The sequence below is a fragment of the Patagioenas fasciata genome, chromosome 1 (genome assembly GCF_037038585.1).
Source record: "Patagioenas fasciata isolate bPatFas1 chromosome 1, bPatFas1.hap1, whole genome shotgun sequence".
Taxonomy (NCBI): Eukaryota; Metazoa; Chordata; class Aves; order Columbiformes; family Columbidae; genus Patagioenas; species Patagioenas fasciata.
Window position 1 is genome coordinate 172,347,395 of NC_092520.1, and position 17,326 is coordinate 172,364,720.

Sequence of the window (17,326 nt, forward strand, 5' to 3'; positions counted from 1 at the left end):
GCCAGCCAGGGTTTAATGGAGGGGAGAATGGACACCATATATCTTCAAAATACCTTAGTCTGCAACAAGTTAGTGTTAGGTGTTTAAAAATCCCCCCTCACTACTGCTGTTTCTGGAAGATAAGACAAGAGTTTGTACTAACATAATTACACATCATGCTTTACAGTGTATTGCAGTACAAATGGAAACTATTTTTAAATTGTCTTTCAAAAATAATTCCAGTGTTGTTATTACTATACCCTTGACATGACCATGCACAGAGACAACTATGGCATAGGTTCTTCATGCTGAACAGAATTATTTGGGGTTTGAATTTCTTCTTTTGTTTTCCTAGCATTCATTGGACTTGCCTATGGAAAATGAAGTAGTTCTGTGTATTTAGTCCAATAACTTTCAAAGCATTGTTAAAACTAACAAGGCATTTTTTTGCTTTCGCACTCAACTTTTGATTCCCAGACACTAACATGCAGATACATTATTAGATCCATAATCCATGAGAAAGCCATTAAGAGAAATGGTGTTTTCTGCATAGTGGAAGATTTTATTAGCTATGTTGAACAGTGACAGAGTATGTTCTTCTTTAAAGGTAATTGGTGAACCAATTAAGACTATCAAAGGTTATGTCCAAGGCCCTACATACTTATAGGCATGCTTGGCAATCTATGAGGTCAGAGATTTTTCAAAGCTCTACAGGTATTTCCATGGAGTACCCAATTTTTTCAGTCTTGAAAGCATATTGCATATTAATGCTTTTACGATGGAGTGCTTTGACTTAAATCAGAACCTTTTAAAGGTCTCTCTTTGAACATATATCATTGCCTATTAGTTATAATTCTTCCAAAACTGTCAGTGTGCTTTGTAGACAGATGTTGGCAAATCCTGTGACCTACACAGGTAAAAGTAAGTACATCAAATTAGGGAAAACTGGGACCTTTAAAATACTCCCAGTTTGTTGCTACAGGCACATATGTGCAGGCACTGCCACACCACACAGAAGCTACTGCAGATGGGGCAGACAGCTGGTCTTACCCTGATATGATGCACTATCTGAAGTATATAGATATGTCAAAAAGTTCTCCAAAACAGAATTAAACACATGACTTTACCTGTCCTTCTCCCCATTGTCATCTTGGAAAGGAACTCAAGACTGGAAACAAGCATCAAAATGAAAGAAAAAGGGACTCGTCATTCCCCGCTCCTTGTATTAATAGAAGTCTGTTGAAGCTGTAAGGTGGAGGGAGCTTAGTGCTTCTGGTAAGGAACAAGGACAGAAGGGAAGCTTCTGGGTAAAGGTTTTGTTCCAGAAAGGAGTCAAGTGCAGGGCTGGTGGGCCAAAACGTTGCAGGTTGAAAACAGAGCCTTTTTCTTCTATGCAGAGAAGGAGCAGCTCAAGACAGGACACAGGAGGTTTTTCTGCACCGTGTCCTGAGAAGATATTTGTGAAAGAAGACATGCAGCCTTTACCCTGACTGAAGTGAGGTATTTGATGATAAATTAAGCAGGTGTGAGGGAACTGCCCTCTTGAATGGTTGTTTCTGCAGCCACATTGCTGGAGTGCGGTGAGCTCAGCTGGATTTGAGGCCTCAGTGAGTTAGTGGAGTTCATGTGGGGAGCAAGGACTGGAGAAGAAAAGGCAGACGTGACTCACCAGCGTTACTGCCCTGTGCAGAGGTGGCTTGCACATCATCAGTGTTAACCTGACCTCCCAAAAGACCTTCTGACATTTCCAAACATTCTTGTTCCCAAATCCTTGTGGGGAGGGGAAAAATAGATCTCAAAAAGTGCTGATATTGCATTTTTTTTCATATGTGTTCAATAGGAAAACAAACACAGAAAGATAGAGTTATCCTTCATGATGCAAAGCTCATTTCTTCGTGGACTCAGCCTAGACTTTCAGGAACTGTCTTAGTTGTACATAGAGAGGACAAACCCTTCCACCTGGACAAAAGAGTTGTAAGGAAACGGAAATGTGCTCTCCTTTTCACTTTTTTTTTTCTTTTTTTTTTCCATTGAGGAAGGCAATATCTACACTAGAGTTAGTCAAGAGGAAATAGTGTTTTATATTTAATATGAAACTGACCAGGATGAAATCAAATTATGCTGCTGATTTTAAATTTTGGACTTTCAGAATTACAGTCTCACAAATAATAATTGATTACATCTTCAAATTGTGGCTATTGTATTTAAAACAGACTTAATTCTATCTTCAATTACATTTCTTTATTCCTCTGTTTCTTCTCTTTAATTATTATGTGATGTTTTTTCTAATCCACAGTACTTTCCAGTGCCAAACTCTATTGGACAGGATAGTTTTAAGAGCAGCAAGAAGAAATCGAATAATTTTAATATATGAAAATATATCTAATATAATCATTACAGTACAACTGATACACGGAGTGACACTGGCATCCAGTTTATGCTGCAAGATAGAAAAATGCTTAGGCAGAAAGAATATTGCAATACTTGGCTGGTTGGTGAGGAACAAAACAGAGTGTAATATAGGATTTATGGAAAACAATCTGAGTTTCTGACCAATGTAGCAAAAACAGCTCTCAAAGGCTGGCTATGAGACAAGCCAGCCTTCCACCTAATGATACATAATCAGCTATCTCTGAGCTACTGCTTTCATGCCAGCTTTATCTTGCTAGGAAGACATGTATATTAATATACATTTGCATACATTCTGTGACTCAGACAACAGCTTCTTTTTTTTTTATGCAATAATTGAACCAATATATTTTCCATGCATTAAAGTGCATTGTCCAGTACAGTAATTGGATGGATACAGTGCAGTAATTGGATGGATACTGGGAAGACCCACTGTAGTGTACATTCTTTTTTATTCCTGACACAGAAAATATAACACCAGAATTAAGATCAGTAAAGCTTTTAGTTTCACATGTGTATAGTTCTGACTAACATGTGTAGATAATGCTTTAAACAATTTCCATTTGAAACTGTGCTTTTCTGTAGATGACCTGCCTAGCACTCACAGTGAGAAGCCAGTAGAAAACATACCTGTGCAAGGCTGATCCTCCACCACATGTTGACCTGGGGTTACCTTTAGTGAAAAGGGCACCATGCTCAGCAGCTTGCTTTTTTTTCAAAGAAAGAAAAAATCTCTGACTGATCTGTTAATAAAATCACATTAAATTTTCTAATATTTATTTCGCTTTCATTTGTGTTTGTTTATTTCTCATGTTTCTATGGATAAAGCGTCTTTCCCTCCCATCCTCCCAGGCAACACTGCTTACTCAGTGGGACCTGTCACTAATAAAGCATAAATCAGCAGCCACTGAAGTAAGAAGGAAATGCTAAAGCCAGGCTAGTGTTCCCTCAATAGCAATTGTGACACCAGATGCTATCTTGTTCTTTTTATTTTAATTTGAGATCTGTGGTGAGATACAGAAAATAAATCTCTTTTGGGTGTGGGAGAGAACACTGTGGCCTTTTCCAAAGAGCTGCTGGGCTAAAACCTCTGACCACAAACAAATCAGCAATCATTAAGTTGGCCAGTCCATGACCCATCACATAAGGGTTTTTTTCTCTCAGCTAAATAATGCAACGCTCCTCCTGCAAAGTGAGTGCTGAGGGAGAGGGAGGAGGTAGAAGTAAACGTGCTCTGATTCAAGTCTGTTTATTGACAGCATGAAGATTATAGGACAAGAAAATCTTCCTGTAATGACTTATTTAGAAGCTATTCTGCCAGCAGATGCATTTCTTTTTCTCCTTGTGTTGGTGAAGACAAGTTTGTGATTAGTCATGTATTTAATCACAAATGTCTGATCGAAGATTATGCCTACAGTTTTGAGTGAAATCAGACTGGATGATATTGTTGGTCTGGTACGCATGCAGAGAGGCCACATATTAAGGTTACTGTGAATCAGAGAGGCATGTGAGACTGTGGTTTGTGTGGATTGCTGGAAGCTCCCTACACTGCAAATGGGTCAAATACCGGAGAGAATATTTGAATGTAGTAAAACATGTCTTGGCTTCCTAGGCTTCCTAGAACAGCAATCAGGCTTAGGCTGGACATGTTCTGACAACTTTCTGGGTGGTATTTTACATTAATTAGAAAGTAATTTTGAAATCGAATATGTACATTCTGCAACAGCTTCATTTTATGAATAGGCCTGTGGTTAGATAGTCCATCTGCTGTCAGCACTTCAGAACCACCATTACTGGCTGGCTGTGACCTCCTCTCTCCCTGGCCCAATTAGTATAGATCTGTTGGAAGTGCTGCAGGGATCCTGCTACCTTTGAGTGTCCTGAGGAGCAGATATTTGGGTGTAACAAGTATGGAAGGCTTTAGGGAGGAGGGGGTATTTTATATTTGTCAGTATTGTCACAATTTTGCTCTAGCTAGGGTTGAAATGGAAAAGAGAGGCTGGTGGATTTGAGGATGCAAATACGTAATTCAATATGTTAATAGTGGTATCTGAGTATTTACTAAGAAACTGAACACCACTTGCAAAGTTCCTTAACTGAATTGCTGTCCATTACTTATTTCCCTACCTCTGTCCTATTGTTTATGTGTCTTTTCTAGCAGCTGCAGTATTTTTCCTTTGTCTCCAGAGTTCTCTTCTGGGGCAAATCCTAGTCTCCCACCCCTGAGGCCATCTGCAGATTTCCCTAGGCTGCTATTATATGAATAGTCAGCTGTCTCACTTAAGAAATTCTCTTTGTTCTACATCATTAAATGCTGACTCCTGCTGCTGCTATGACAGATCACTTTACAGGAATCTATAAGGGGAGCTGTCTCTGATGTTAACAGTGTGTCTTTGCTGTGGAACAAAAGAATATGCCGGGGCAAGCATGAGACGGTTTAAATTTATAGCATTTTAACACTAGGAAATAGAAAAGCCTGAAGCTGGTGTATGTATAGTCATTTTGAGATCTACATTGCTGAAAAGTGAAGAAAGGTCTTTCAAGAAGGGTTGAGTAATTTTGTGCCTATGAATATAATTTGTATCTCTCATCAAGGTGATGGTGAGACATTTGGTAATAGGAGCTGGAAGATACAATGGGCTAGGAAGGAATTTAAAACCAGATCAGTTTGTTACAGGCAGACTGCAGAAGAAAGGAAAATGTTTCCATCGAAAGCATGAGTGATGGCCTCTAATGAAGCCATACTCATGGGCTAAATGAACTGCAGTTTTCTTCTTCCACCATGGCCTTTTGCTCTGAAGTTCTTCCTCAGATATCTCCCTGACCACTGCAGCTCTCTGCTATCTCTGTGTGTAAGTTACCTAACAGCATCACTTCCAACAGATGCCTTTGTGAAAGGTCAGGTTTTGCTGCCACTCTTTAAAAAGCAGCCAGATTCCCAGTAGCTCCTTCCATGTCTCTGGCTGTACCAGAGAACCCTCTTGCCAGCAGTTTAAGCCCTTTTGCCCAGGACCATTTCCTGTCTACTCTTGATGTGCAGCTACCTCACTTTACATGGAAAGAGTGTGTTTTCAAAACTTCTTTCTTTCTTTGCTCATGTTGAAACAACACTGAAATGGGCAAACCTTGTGCCTATTAACATATGCAAATAGGTTTGAAACTGTCACCCTCTAGCCTATGTATTTGTTCTGCAGTACTTTAAACCACATACCAGCGTGACCCCCTTCAAAATGGACTGCAGTCCTGGAGTGCCTCCTAGAACATGACATGCCATCAGTGTGAGAACATGTGGTGTCCTGTGGCTGAAACATGCTGTCCATGCTCTTTTTGTCCTAATGGTTGTTTTCTGTCCACTGTGTGTTGGTGTGTTTTATTTTAGCCTCGTTGTTCTTGTAGTTCTATGTCGTTTGTCACATTTCAGAGTTAGTTTTGTAGATGGTATGGTAAGGGGACACTTACGGCATAGTGGCACCTGCTCACCTGAAAAGGGACTTGCCAGTGATGTCTCTTCATCATTGTTGATAGCAGACAATGTTGCTGTTTCATTGTATTTAGCTCCAAATCAGTCCATGTTACATGTAAGCTGCTTGGTTTAAAGAAAAATTGGTTCTGCTAGGGGAAAATAATGAGCAGCTTTATTCAATGTGTATGTTCCCTAACCTGAAAGCCCCTTCACTGGATTTTCTACTACACTGTCACGAACCCCATCAATCTCTTCAATTTCTTCAGAAGGAAGAGAGGATTTGCAGGTTAACCAGCTGGAAACGCAAACGTGGATAAAACCAGACATACAGAAGACAGATGTGGACTTTTCTGAAATTCTTAATGCAATACAAGAAAGTAAGTTACTCCATGGATGCAAAATTGAGTTTCTAGTAGAAGAATCATTTGAGATGTATTGAAATTATAACTGAAGGGACATACAAAGTGACAATCTGAATGATAAGTGAATATGCATTACTAAGATCTGTGAGAAAGTTCAATGGGTTATTGAGGGCCACAAAGAAATCATTTACTATCAGAGAAATCATAGTAAGATTTGAATTATTATGCACCTAAGGATTCCAGTGATACATCTTTCCTATGCAGAAGTTATCAGAAATATTAAGATTCCTGTTACTTTAATCCATTCTTTGCACTCTTGAATGGCTGTGTGAACTAATAATGTCATGAAAATGCTGCAGTCTGTGATCTAAGACTAGGTTTGAAGTTCTGGCTGTTCCACAGTATTGGGATATATTCACATTTTTTGCAGCTGGTAATTTTTGGAATGAGGAGAAATGGGCTTGCCACAACAACTGAAGGCCTGCGTATTGTAGTTACTATATGAAACCATCTCTTTTTACATCTAACACGTTGTGGATTGAGAATTGATTGATCCATTCTGCAACTGCAGAATGATCTCGATTTGTGCTAGAAGAAATACTGGTCTTGTTGACAACAGCAGAAGACACATCACCACCCCCAAAACTGACACAACTCTGGAATCAAAAAGAATCTGGAATTTCAGTGGGAATTTAATGTAATAGGTTAAAAACTCCTATGCAGGCCAGGAAACAAAATGCATGGCATGATGACATTGCTAGCTGGCTTTTGGTTTCCCTCTCTTTCAGTTTTATTTTAAACTAAGTGATTTGTGTAGCAATTTTCTAAAGTGAGAAATAACAACTAGAATTATTGAATGCTAAAGCATGTGTAAAACCCTGCACTACTCCTGATTCTTGCTATATGAAAAAGGAACCATACAGTGATAGGGTCCAGTCATATGGTGGTGGTATTAGTTTGGGGGTGGGAGACTTTCAGGTTAGTATAATGGTGGTGGTAATAATTTGAAAATTAATCACCTGATTATTTAAGCTGTAGGTTTAGGATGAACTCTGTGGTTTGTAATATCTTAAAAAAGCTTTTCCTGTCAGGAAACCTTAATATGAGATCTTTCTTACTCCCCTCTTCTCCTCAACCACACAGCCCAGATATAGGGCTGGGGGTTTTATAGAGACTGAAAAGACACTACAGTCCTTCAGAGGCTGAATAAATGAGATAGATCATCAAATATAAGTAAATTGAAGTTCAGCAGAGACCATATTTGAATAGGAGAAAGAGTTATCTTCTCCATTTCAAGTACATGGCTGAGGAGAATAAAAAGAGATTATTTGTTTAAAACATTTAGACTTCAAGATTAGATTTATTAACGGTATTTGTCCAAAGAAACTTCTTTTAAAAATGGCTGTATCTCAAATTCTCTTGATACAGTGTCATACTTCAATATCATGCTCTCTTCTTGGGCTAAATAACCCCAGATTTTCATTCAACATGGCACAGGTTTCCTTATAACATCAAATAGTAAACTTCCAGATAAAAACTACAGTTTCTTCTAGAAGTAAGCCATTTTTTCTTTGGCCATAAAGAGGGCATTCATCTGTTTCAAACACAGGGGTTTGCAATGAAGCTGTCAATATTTGAATTCATTGTCTAAGTTCCATTTGCAGTCAACATAATGTAAGGACCATGTCTAGGGCCCAGTTTTTCTCATTTTAAACTAGGTGTTTAATATAGATCAGATGACCTGCAACCTGGAAGTGACCATTTGCCTCTGTTGCCTGCAGATGGAATTTAGGGAGATAAGCTAACTCAAATTACTACCAAAGCTTAGACACAAACATGTACACTGTGGATGTGTAAAGGTAGGTGAATCCTGCTCTAAGCAAGGCAAATATTTGCAAGTGATTAACAGATAGAAACAGAATATCCCAAATTGTTTTAGCAATTGTAATGTAATTTCAAAATTAAATAACATTAAACAAAATCTTTTAAAAATTAACATTTTGATTTATGGATTATCTTAGAGCCATTTGAGGAGGATGCAGCTTTTATATCCATGGAGACGGTATTTTTTCTTTATCTAGACCAGACACAGTTGCCCTTGGGAACTTAACCTCTATGTCCTTCAGCTAAAATCTCTTCTGGAAGGACAAAGGGATTGCTGTGACTGTACAACCCAGTTTGCAAAGGCTTGTAACATGTCCAGGGGAGGGTCTTGTCACCTGCAATCTGTTGTGAATATCAAATAATTAGCATAAACATGCCTAAATATTCTTTCTAGGGTGGTTGCTCTGAATAATCATTGTTACTTTTATTCTCAGTCGTTGTTAGCATTGAATGAAAATTTTAAAACCCTAATGATGCTTTAAAGACTGCATATTTTTTCTTGCTAACATGAGTTTCCTGACCATTTCCTTTTTTGGGAGCTGCCTCGTGCCACTTGTGCTGGCTGGTGTATCTTTCTGTTTGGTAGACTGCTAAGAATGATCATTCAATAACTGAGATTTTATTCAATTTTTAAAAACATAGTTACTTCAAACAACAATTTTATTATAAAGCTTCTTTTTTTTTTCCTTTTACCCTACTGACTCTCTTAGACTGCAATGGAAGATAAGTAAAGACTTATTATCTCATGATTTGCTTTTATGTGAATATACTACTATTGGAAAAGACTTGAGTTATTTCTGCAGCATCAGAGCTAAATTCTGCATTTAAGTAAACTTATTCCATAGTAGAGTCTTAAACACATTTTTCTAAAGATTTGTGCTAACTCTTTTATAAAACAGTTTCTTCTTGACCACAGGATATTTAGAAATTAGCTATAGCCTATCAGAGACAGTCCAGAAACAATAATGGCTAATCTGAAATTGACTATAGACACATGGTTTAAACAAAAGATTGCAAAACAGGCTGATGCATCTGACCTAAACCAAATTTGTAAACTGGACAGCAAAGGTATCAAGGATCTGCATAAACTGTCAGCTATAAACCAGAATTCCCTGTTGCTCACTCACAGCCTGTACCAATGTCACAGCAGGAGCAGAGCAGCTGGGGGACACTGGGGACAGCCCCAGGTGTCTGGGTATGGACAGTCAGGGCTGGAGGTGCCGTCAGGCCCATGACAAAAGCTATCAAAAGCTTTCATGGCTGTTTCCTAGTTATTGCAGTAAGATGGACTTCTTGTGGAAAAGCAGTAAATAGCTTCATTAAAAAACAAACAAGCAAAAAAGCTCAGAATTTAAAACATTTTTCATTCCTTCAATTTTCTTCAATGTATGATGCTTATTTTCCTTGCCATTACAGTAAAGTCAAAATTCTAACAAAGTGCTGGCTTTTTAGAATATTTTTCAACATCCTATTTGCATTGACTGTCACTAAGTTTAATAAAAAAGTAATTTGAGTCTCTCATTTTAATTTTCATAATCTAGAACCCAGAAATCGGTGCGTTACCTGAGACAGGGTTGCTGATGTACTGTAGCGTTACTGAATTTCACATTTAATGTGATAAAAAATTCTGAGCTGCATAGTCTCTGGAGGATGCCCCCCTTGAAGAAAAGATTTGTAAATTGTATCCACCAGCCTTACTGAGTGCAGAAAAATGTTTCTTTCCAAAAATCCAAAATGCTGTAAAAACACAACATGCAGTACAACAAGATGAAGAAATGCTCATAGCTTTTCATACTTTAAGTTTTCTGCTTTGCAAATCTCTGAAAAACAGGTGTTTTTAACTCGGGATTTTTATTAAAGGATATTCTCCAGTATTCGTGGTTTTAAATGTAGTCATTTTTTCTACCACCATTAACATGTCGAAATGCTCTATACTTATTGTAAACATTGAAGAGTGAATTTCCATGAACATTTTTAATGGCAATGTTACAGATAGGCCTGAAAGCTTCCAAAGAGCAGTTTCTGGAATATTGATCTGCATCTTGCATTAGTCAAAGCCAGACTATACTCAGCAGTATGGTGTGACGATTGATAATAAAAGGACTGTTAATTAATGGAAGCATGATCTCTGAGCATGCTTCCATTTTGCCACACTAAAACAGTCAGATCCCACCTATGAATGAAAATTACTATTTTTAGGTGCCTCAGTTTTTGAGTGTTCATCTTCTGAAGGTTAAAGGACTTATCATACCTTATCTTTGAGCCCATCTTAAATCAGCCTCTTGGTCCAACATGGCTTATGAACCCACTGAGACTGTACATGGACTCTCAGTTTCCCAGCATTCAGTTTTCAGAATATGTGGTTCTACTATGTTTGGGATAAAAATATTATATATATACAATTTTTTCAACACCTCAAGGGATTTTGAATTATAAAGTAATTTTCTTTTTTTTTCTCTGCAAAATGGAACGTGAGGGGGAGAAAAGATCTTGCATATTTAAGTTGATCTAAAACCTGAGGGGGAATTCTTAATATCTCCTGTAGCAAAGTACATGCTGTTCTGTATTGCTGTTAAATTTCACTGCTTAAAAAGACTTGACTATACACGAGCACCAGTCTGTCTCCCAAAAGCATATATGCAATAAAATTATTATATATCATTCTGTTAGGGTCATTTGCAGATATGTGCATGTCATGGTCTGAAGGGGACAGAAAAGATGGGGCCCTGATTATGCCTTTAGAAACATTTGGCAGCGTAAGTGTTCATGTCCATTGTAAAGGAGTGGCTGAGCTAGCTACAGGCAGCAGGACATTTGGCTTGAAAGTACCTTCACCATTATTAAAGCAAACGGGATTTGCTTGTTAATTATTTGTTTTGTTTTGTGGAGGAGTATTTGATGGTGTTTTGGGGTTGTTTTTTTTTAAGTATCCAATGAGACTTGAGGTAGGAAAATGTTCTCAGCAAATGTTAAGGCCCCATGTCTAGTGTCAGTGTCTGAAATACCAAGAAATAAAAGGCGACTGCAGTGTAAAGATCTCCACTTTCTCACCAGCAGCACACCTTTACTGTAACTGGAAGAAGGTCACAGACAACTTTAGCACTGACAAGGTAGTTCAGCACATCTTCACTGCTTACCCCTTTTTGCTGAAGCTACCAACCAGCATGCCAGTTATCTGTGTACTTCTGATTTAAGCAATTTTCTACTACAGGCAATCTGGACAGACCCAAGTAGCTTATTTCACTAACCACCTGAGATTCCCTGCTTCCACAACTTCTAGTCACTGATGAGATGGACTGTATTTTAAAGTGACCTTGAAATAAGATTTTTTGTTCCTCACAAGTCCTCTGAATAATCCAGTAATTCTCTGCTTGAAACGCCCAAACGCATTCGCTCTCTTACACAACAAGTTGTTCATCTCTAAACACCCACTTAAAAACCATCTATTTTGCAACCCAAAACATTACTGGCACTTTAGGAAGCAGCAGTTCTAGTATCTCAAAAGCCTCATCTCTTATACCAACGGAGTCTTAAAGGCAGGAAAAAGCTAGTTCAAATTCCCTTGAGCATGGCATACAGGCAAAACTTTCATTTTTACATCTTTCATTGCCTCTGTCTGCAAGATATACATCTTGCATAATTTTCAGAAAGCTTCATTATTTAATTATTTTTGTATTTTCCACAGTTGCTTTCAGACTATATTGAGGTGTTGATCATATCCAGGTTCATGTGTCACTCTCATGGGGACACTCCTCTGCATTTCACTTCAGTGAAGTTTCAAGTCATTCAAAATGTATTCTGTTTCAGTAGTCCTTTCTGTTGAGTATTCAGGTGAATTCTTCTCATATGAACATGTGCGTCAAAGCTGGTCATGATCTACATCCAGCTTATTATCCGATGGGGTGGAATGTTTCCAGCCTTGCTCTTTGAAACAGTAAGAGCAGTGAAGGGCAGCTGGATAGACTGTACTGTCTTGCAGCAGTTCTCCTTTCACAGGCATCTCTACTGTGATTTCTGTGTGTTGAAATGGATCAAGGTGCAAACAATTCCCTAACATTGTTGCTGTATGTAATACAAACTGGAGTCTGGTTTTTGCCTTCTAAGTCTCCTAAAAGCTCTGTAGTTTGTCCTAGGACAACTTAGATGCAGATTCAGTGAGACTGAGGATCTGCAGGTTCTCCCCCTCACATAAACCAAAATAACCAGATGATCTTCTCTACTCCTGCCAGTAACTCACTCATAACTGGGAACAGGGTGGTATGAAGCCACGGCCAGCTTTAAAGTAGAAATCTCAGTCTGGGATATTTGTCTCTAATGGTATCCTGGCACTTTTCATAAAAGAAGGATAAGTAAAATAAATGGTCTGATAGTAAAAACAGCCTTAAAATGGCAAGTGAAACTTAGTATCTGCAAAAAGAGGTTTTGTATTTTTGATGTGTTAACAGACTATGATATGCACATTATAAAAGAGAGTGAAGTAGGTGAAGCTATTACTTACAGTATCTCTGTGAAAGCTGAATGAGATCCTGCAGAACAGAGGATGCTATTTAAAACAGATGGATTATGATACGAATTGCTAAGTAAGGATAAAATGTTATGAGTTACTAATACTGGGTTATAAAGATAGATAGATAAGTTAGTATGCAACCCCAAAATTACTAAATTCGAGGAGTAGTATGTTATCCTAGAAACTGTAAATCTGGCACAGAATTTCTTATCATTATGCTGTCTATACAGAAAAAAAAATGGTAAAAGTATTAAAAACTCTGAATTTGTATAGCAGTTTGGCTGCTTAGGTTAGCTCATTAGTTTAGTGTCTAGAGTGGATTCATTTGGATGTGAAGACTTTTCTGTTGTTTCTGAAATTTTTAGTGACTTTGTAAGCGAAAGTATTGCAATTGAAAATTCAATGTATTTCACTAACCCTGTCCTTATTTTACGTGTGAAATCAAGAGGAAGAGATATTGAATATTTTGATAGGATTTTTGCCTACGAACAGCTGTAATAACAGACTTTACATACTGTAAAAGTCATGTACAAAAAGGGAGTAATCTCTTCCCCGTGTTCATGATTGATTGATTTAAAAAGAAGAGTATATATAAATTGGAACATAGATGCATATTCAGGATGAATATTATGAAAAATTTCTCCTGCTTGTGATAGTGAAAAATAGGCCACCTGCAGAGACTGTGGACTCAGTAACATTGGAGGATTTTTTAAAAAGGTTTCTTAACTGGGCTATAGCCCCTCAAGAAGGAAAAGGTGAAGAGGAGGTCACAGAATGTTCATGATGGCTAGGAATAGTTAATGACCCTTAATTTCTGGCAGCTTTTCAGTCTCTCCACAGTGAGGGAATGGATTTTTCCACCTGCAGCCAGGAGTTAGAAATGGAACTCAGTTGTCTCCAGCAATCAGAGATTTTTGGTGGTTCCCTGTTAATATAAATCTTTGTCAACAGGAACTACAACTGCCTGTCAGTAAGTTAGGGGAGTTGCAGAGAAGCAAAAAGATCAGGAGGTTATTGCACAAGAGAAAAATTATTCAAAAAGTCAGTCAAGTTAAGAAAAAAAAAGTGAAAAATAGTGAGACAAATTTCTATCAAGAGCGATAGTTGTTTTGTCCTGCTGTGGTCAGGGGAAGAGGCTCTGTAGCTGACCTTTGAGGGTCCCTTCTAACAGTTATGACTCTACTATAGTAATTTTGGATTTTACCTATGAAATATGAGGTTGGAGAGATGAAGTCTATCCACAGTTGAAGACTGAGGCTCAGAAAAGCCATTTTTCTTCCTGCCGCCACACATCTCTTCATCACCCTTCCACACCAGATCTGCAGCATAGGGGGTACAAACGTGGACCTCACTGGCCACAGCCCTTCCACCCTACGTGTACCATCCAACAGCCACCCAATCAGCAGATCAGTGGCCCTTAGGAGGCACCACGGACATGCACAACTGCTCTGCCCACACACTCATCACCTTCTTGCTCAGCAGAGCAGGGAATGTCACTCTAAGGCTAGCACTGCTCTAATCATGACTACAGTGCCAACCTTTGATTCATTCCTTCTAGTGCATTTGGGGGTTTTTTTGTTTGTTTTTGTTTTGTTGGGGTTTTTGTTTTGTTTTGTTTTGGTTGGTTGGTTGTTTTCTTAATTAGAGTAAAAATATCACATGACATAGCATTGCATGAAAGGTGGAAGAAATTCAACCCATTTACTCAAGCAGATATCTCCTGTCAGGGCACCACTGGGGTTGGGGGCTCCCCGTGGTAGGTGGCAGGGCAGGGCTTGGCAGCCTTAGCCTGTCCCATCACCCCAGACAGAGAGAAGGGCCGGGGAACAGGTCAGGCCAAGATATCAGCCCATGGGTCAGACACAGCCCCAGGATGGCCACGGAAGGCACCCCCATGGTGCTGTCTTGGGGGGCCTCCCCCAAAGACACCAGAGGGAAGGGGGCACCCTTGGCTGCACTGGCTCTGCCTTGGCCCCGAGCCCCACTGCTAATCCCCAGGACAGGGGGATGTCCTCCAGGCCTGTACATCTCTTCACTTTTTATCAAGGTTGGGTTTACCACAGCATCCTGTCAATTTAAGCTATTGCTTCATGCACAACTAAGGGCTGTGCAGTAGGTAGATCTGAACATGCCAGCTTTACGTGCATTACAACATGCCAGGTTGTGCAAAGACAAACTTCTGCTCAGGCTCCTTTATTTGGTACCTTTCAAATAACAGTATTTATTCGAGGTCTTCTGCCTCTGGCTGCCCCACAGGTCTATACAACTTCTAACTCGATACTTTATGCAGTAGGTTGAAAATCTGCTTCTTTACAATAATAAATTTTCAGAGAGTGTAGTGATGCAGAAGGCAATTGTTTAAACCTCTTACTCAAGAGAAGCTGAGGAAATAGCTAATGTGTGTTTTATTGTGACAGGAGATTTCTTATTTGTCATCAGAGAGGTATTGTGGTATCCTAAATCTTTATCTGCTTCACAGGTGAAGAAAGCACTCCACCAATGCACATGAGATTTTAAACTTAACATAGTAGATAGTTAAGTCAAAACTAAAAAATGATATTGTTTAAAATGTGTTACACTCAGTGTCTTCATTTGAGTCAATGGTGATTTGAATGTATATTTTTGTTTGTTTGTTTTTAGTAGCTAAGGATGTCAATGTTTTTTTTGATGAGTTAGAAGGTGTGAACAGCCCTTCCAAAGATGATGACTCCCTGCTTCACCATGGTAATTTGACCAGTACTTCTGATGATGCCAGCAGGTTGGAAGTTGTGGGAGAGGTAAGAATACACATAATGATTACTATAATAATTATTCGTGCCCATTATAAATAGGGAATAAATGTAATGTGATTTGTATCTGACTTTGTTATGAGGACAGTTTTTCCATTCTAAGTTTATAATGCTGAAATATAAAATATCTCAAGTTAAAGGGAGGTGTTACTGATTTCACCCACCCCTATTGAAAAGTCTTTTGTTGTCTGCTTGTTTTCTGAACCAGTCAAGTCTGATGTTTTCCCTGTATTAATCCTTTGTGGGGAATGAGGGAGGAGGAGAATTTATTATAAATCTCTCACAAGAATCATCGTGTCTCCTTTCTCCCACCTCAGGAGTGCGGCTGCATCCAGACTACTTACTGGAGTGGTCTGATGTTACCTGCAAGCTGTGCCTGATGATTTTTTGGCAGAGGGCTGACTGGCACAGTTCAGATCTGGCAGAGACCATACTAGGAATTAAAAAACATGGAAAACCATAGGCTGTTGCTGAAGCCCCTGCCCTGACGCTGTTTTGTTTACTAGTTTAGATACAGATTAGAAAATATAATTACAGATTATGTCTTTTTCAGGAACTAGAGGGTTTTATGGTGCAGGTTCTTTTGTGAAACACTGCTGAGGAGAGAGTCAGAGATTTTCCTTGTGCTAGAAATTCAGCCCATAGAGAGCTGCACTCCCAGAATGTTTAGATAGATAATTAAAGCAACAAAATTCAGGGCACCCAGAGATATGTTTGACCTTGCTCACAATTTCATCTTCTTTTTATTTATTGCTCTACCCCAGCTTCCCATGCAACTTATAAAGGGCCCTCTTTACCTGCTTATAATATTATAATTATTATATTATTATACTAGTATGCTAATTTATCATTATTCTATTCTATTCTATTCTATTCTATTCTATTCTATTCTATTCTATTCTATTCTATTCTATTCTATTCTATTCTGTTCTATTCTGTTCGGTTAACCTGACATGATATTCCCGTGTGACATTTTGGGATCATGTGCTATATGGTTTTTAATAAAAGTGTGTGGGTGAAAGGCACATGATCTTTGCAAGTTAAAGCAAAAAAATGAAACTGATCAGAAAATAGTCAGAAGGACAAAGAGTGATATAAAGCAAAATGTGGTGCTTTTAATTTAACAATACTGAAAAAAACAATATTCCATAACCTATTTTTTTACTCTCTTTGATGCATCTTTGTTTTTTTTTAAAGGGAAGGGGAAAATGTCTAAAGAATAGATTCCTAGTTGAACAGATTATCTTTTTTTTTTTTGTATAACAGTAACTGAGAAAAATAGCAATGTAGGTCATACACGTTTATAAGAGGAAAAACAAACAAACAAAACAAAACAAACCCAAACAAACAAAACGAAACTAAAACCAACCAAAGAAAATCAAAAGTCTTAATGGGAGCTGAGGGATGCTGTGGCCTACAAAAAAAAAGTTTCAAAATACTTGGCCCCTGCTTAATTCCATAAGGAAAACATACACAGTTTGTATGGGTAAATGTAAGAGCACAACTACACAGTGGTGGGGTGAACTCTGAAGCTTCAAGTTTCTTCACAATCTTTCAGTTTAGTTTAGTAGCTAAGAGAACCTGTAAATCCCCCTAAAGTCAGCAGGACAGGTGATCTGGCATCAGTCAAAGTCTCTCTGAACGTGTTGATGTGTGGTTTAGTTTTGAAGCTAACATTGCAGACAAATAACTTGATTTCTGGCTGAGATTGTTAATATGAATTTGCAATAAAAAAATTTACAAGGACATACCAAAGGTTTCTCATCACTTTTGTTTAGCTGTCAAGTTGAAATATTATTTGCTTCAAGTGCTACTTGTTCATGCTCAACCAGAGGATCCAATGAAGATTCTATGGATGGAGCTTTATTAAGAGTTCCTTAACAGATGCAGAGCCAAATTGGAATTCAGCTTGTCCTTTGGCTAAAGACATTTT

At 38.3% G+C, this 17,326-nt stretch overlaps 1 protein-coding gene across 4 annotated transcripts in view; it reads left to right on the top strand.

Moving 5' to 3' along the window:
* ANO4 (anoctamin 4) overlaps positions 1-17,326 on the top strand; it is a 181,188-nt gene that overhangs the window by 68,990 nt on the left and 94,872 nt on the right. For 2 of the 4 annotated variants that reach the window (XM_071800515.1, XM_071800519.1), the window contains exons 3-4: positions 6,118-6,228; positions 15,245-15,381. In XM_071800515.1, coding sequence (XP_071656616.1) covers positions 6,118-6,228; positions 15,245-15,381 — 248 coding nt within the window. The remainder of the gene's footprint in view (positions 1-6,117; positions 6,229-15,244; positions 15,382-17,326) is intronic. The other 2 variants (XM_071800524.1, XM_071800533.1) reach the window with 2 other exon arrangements.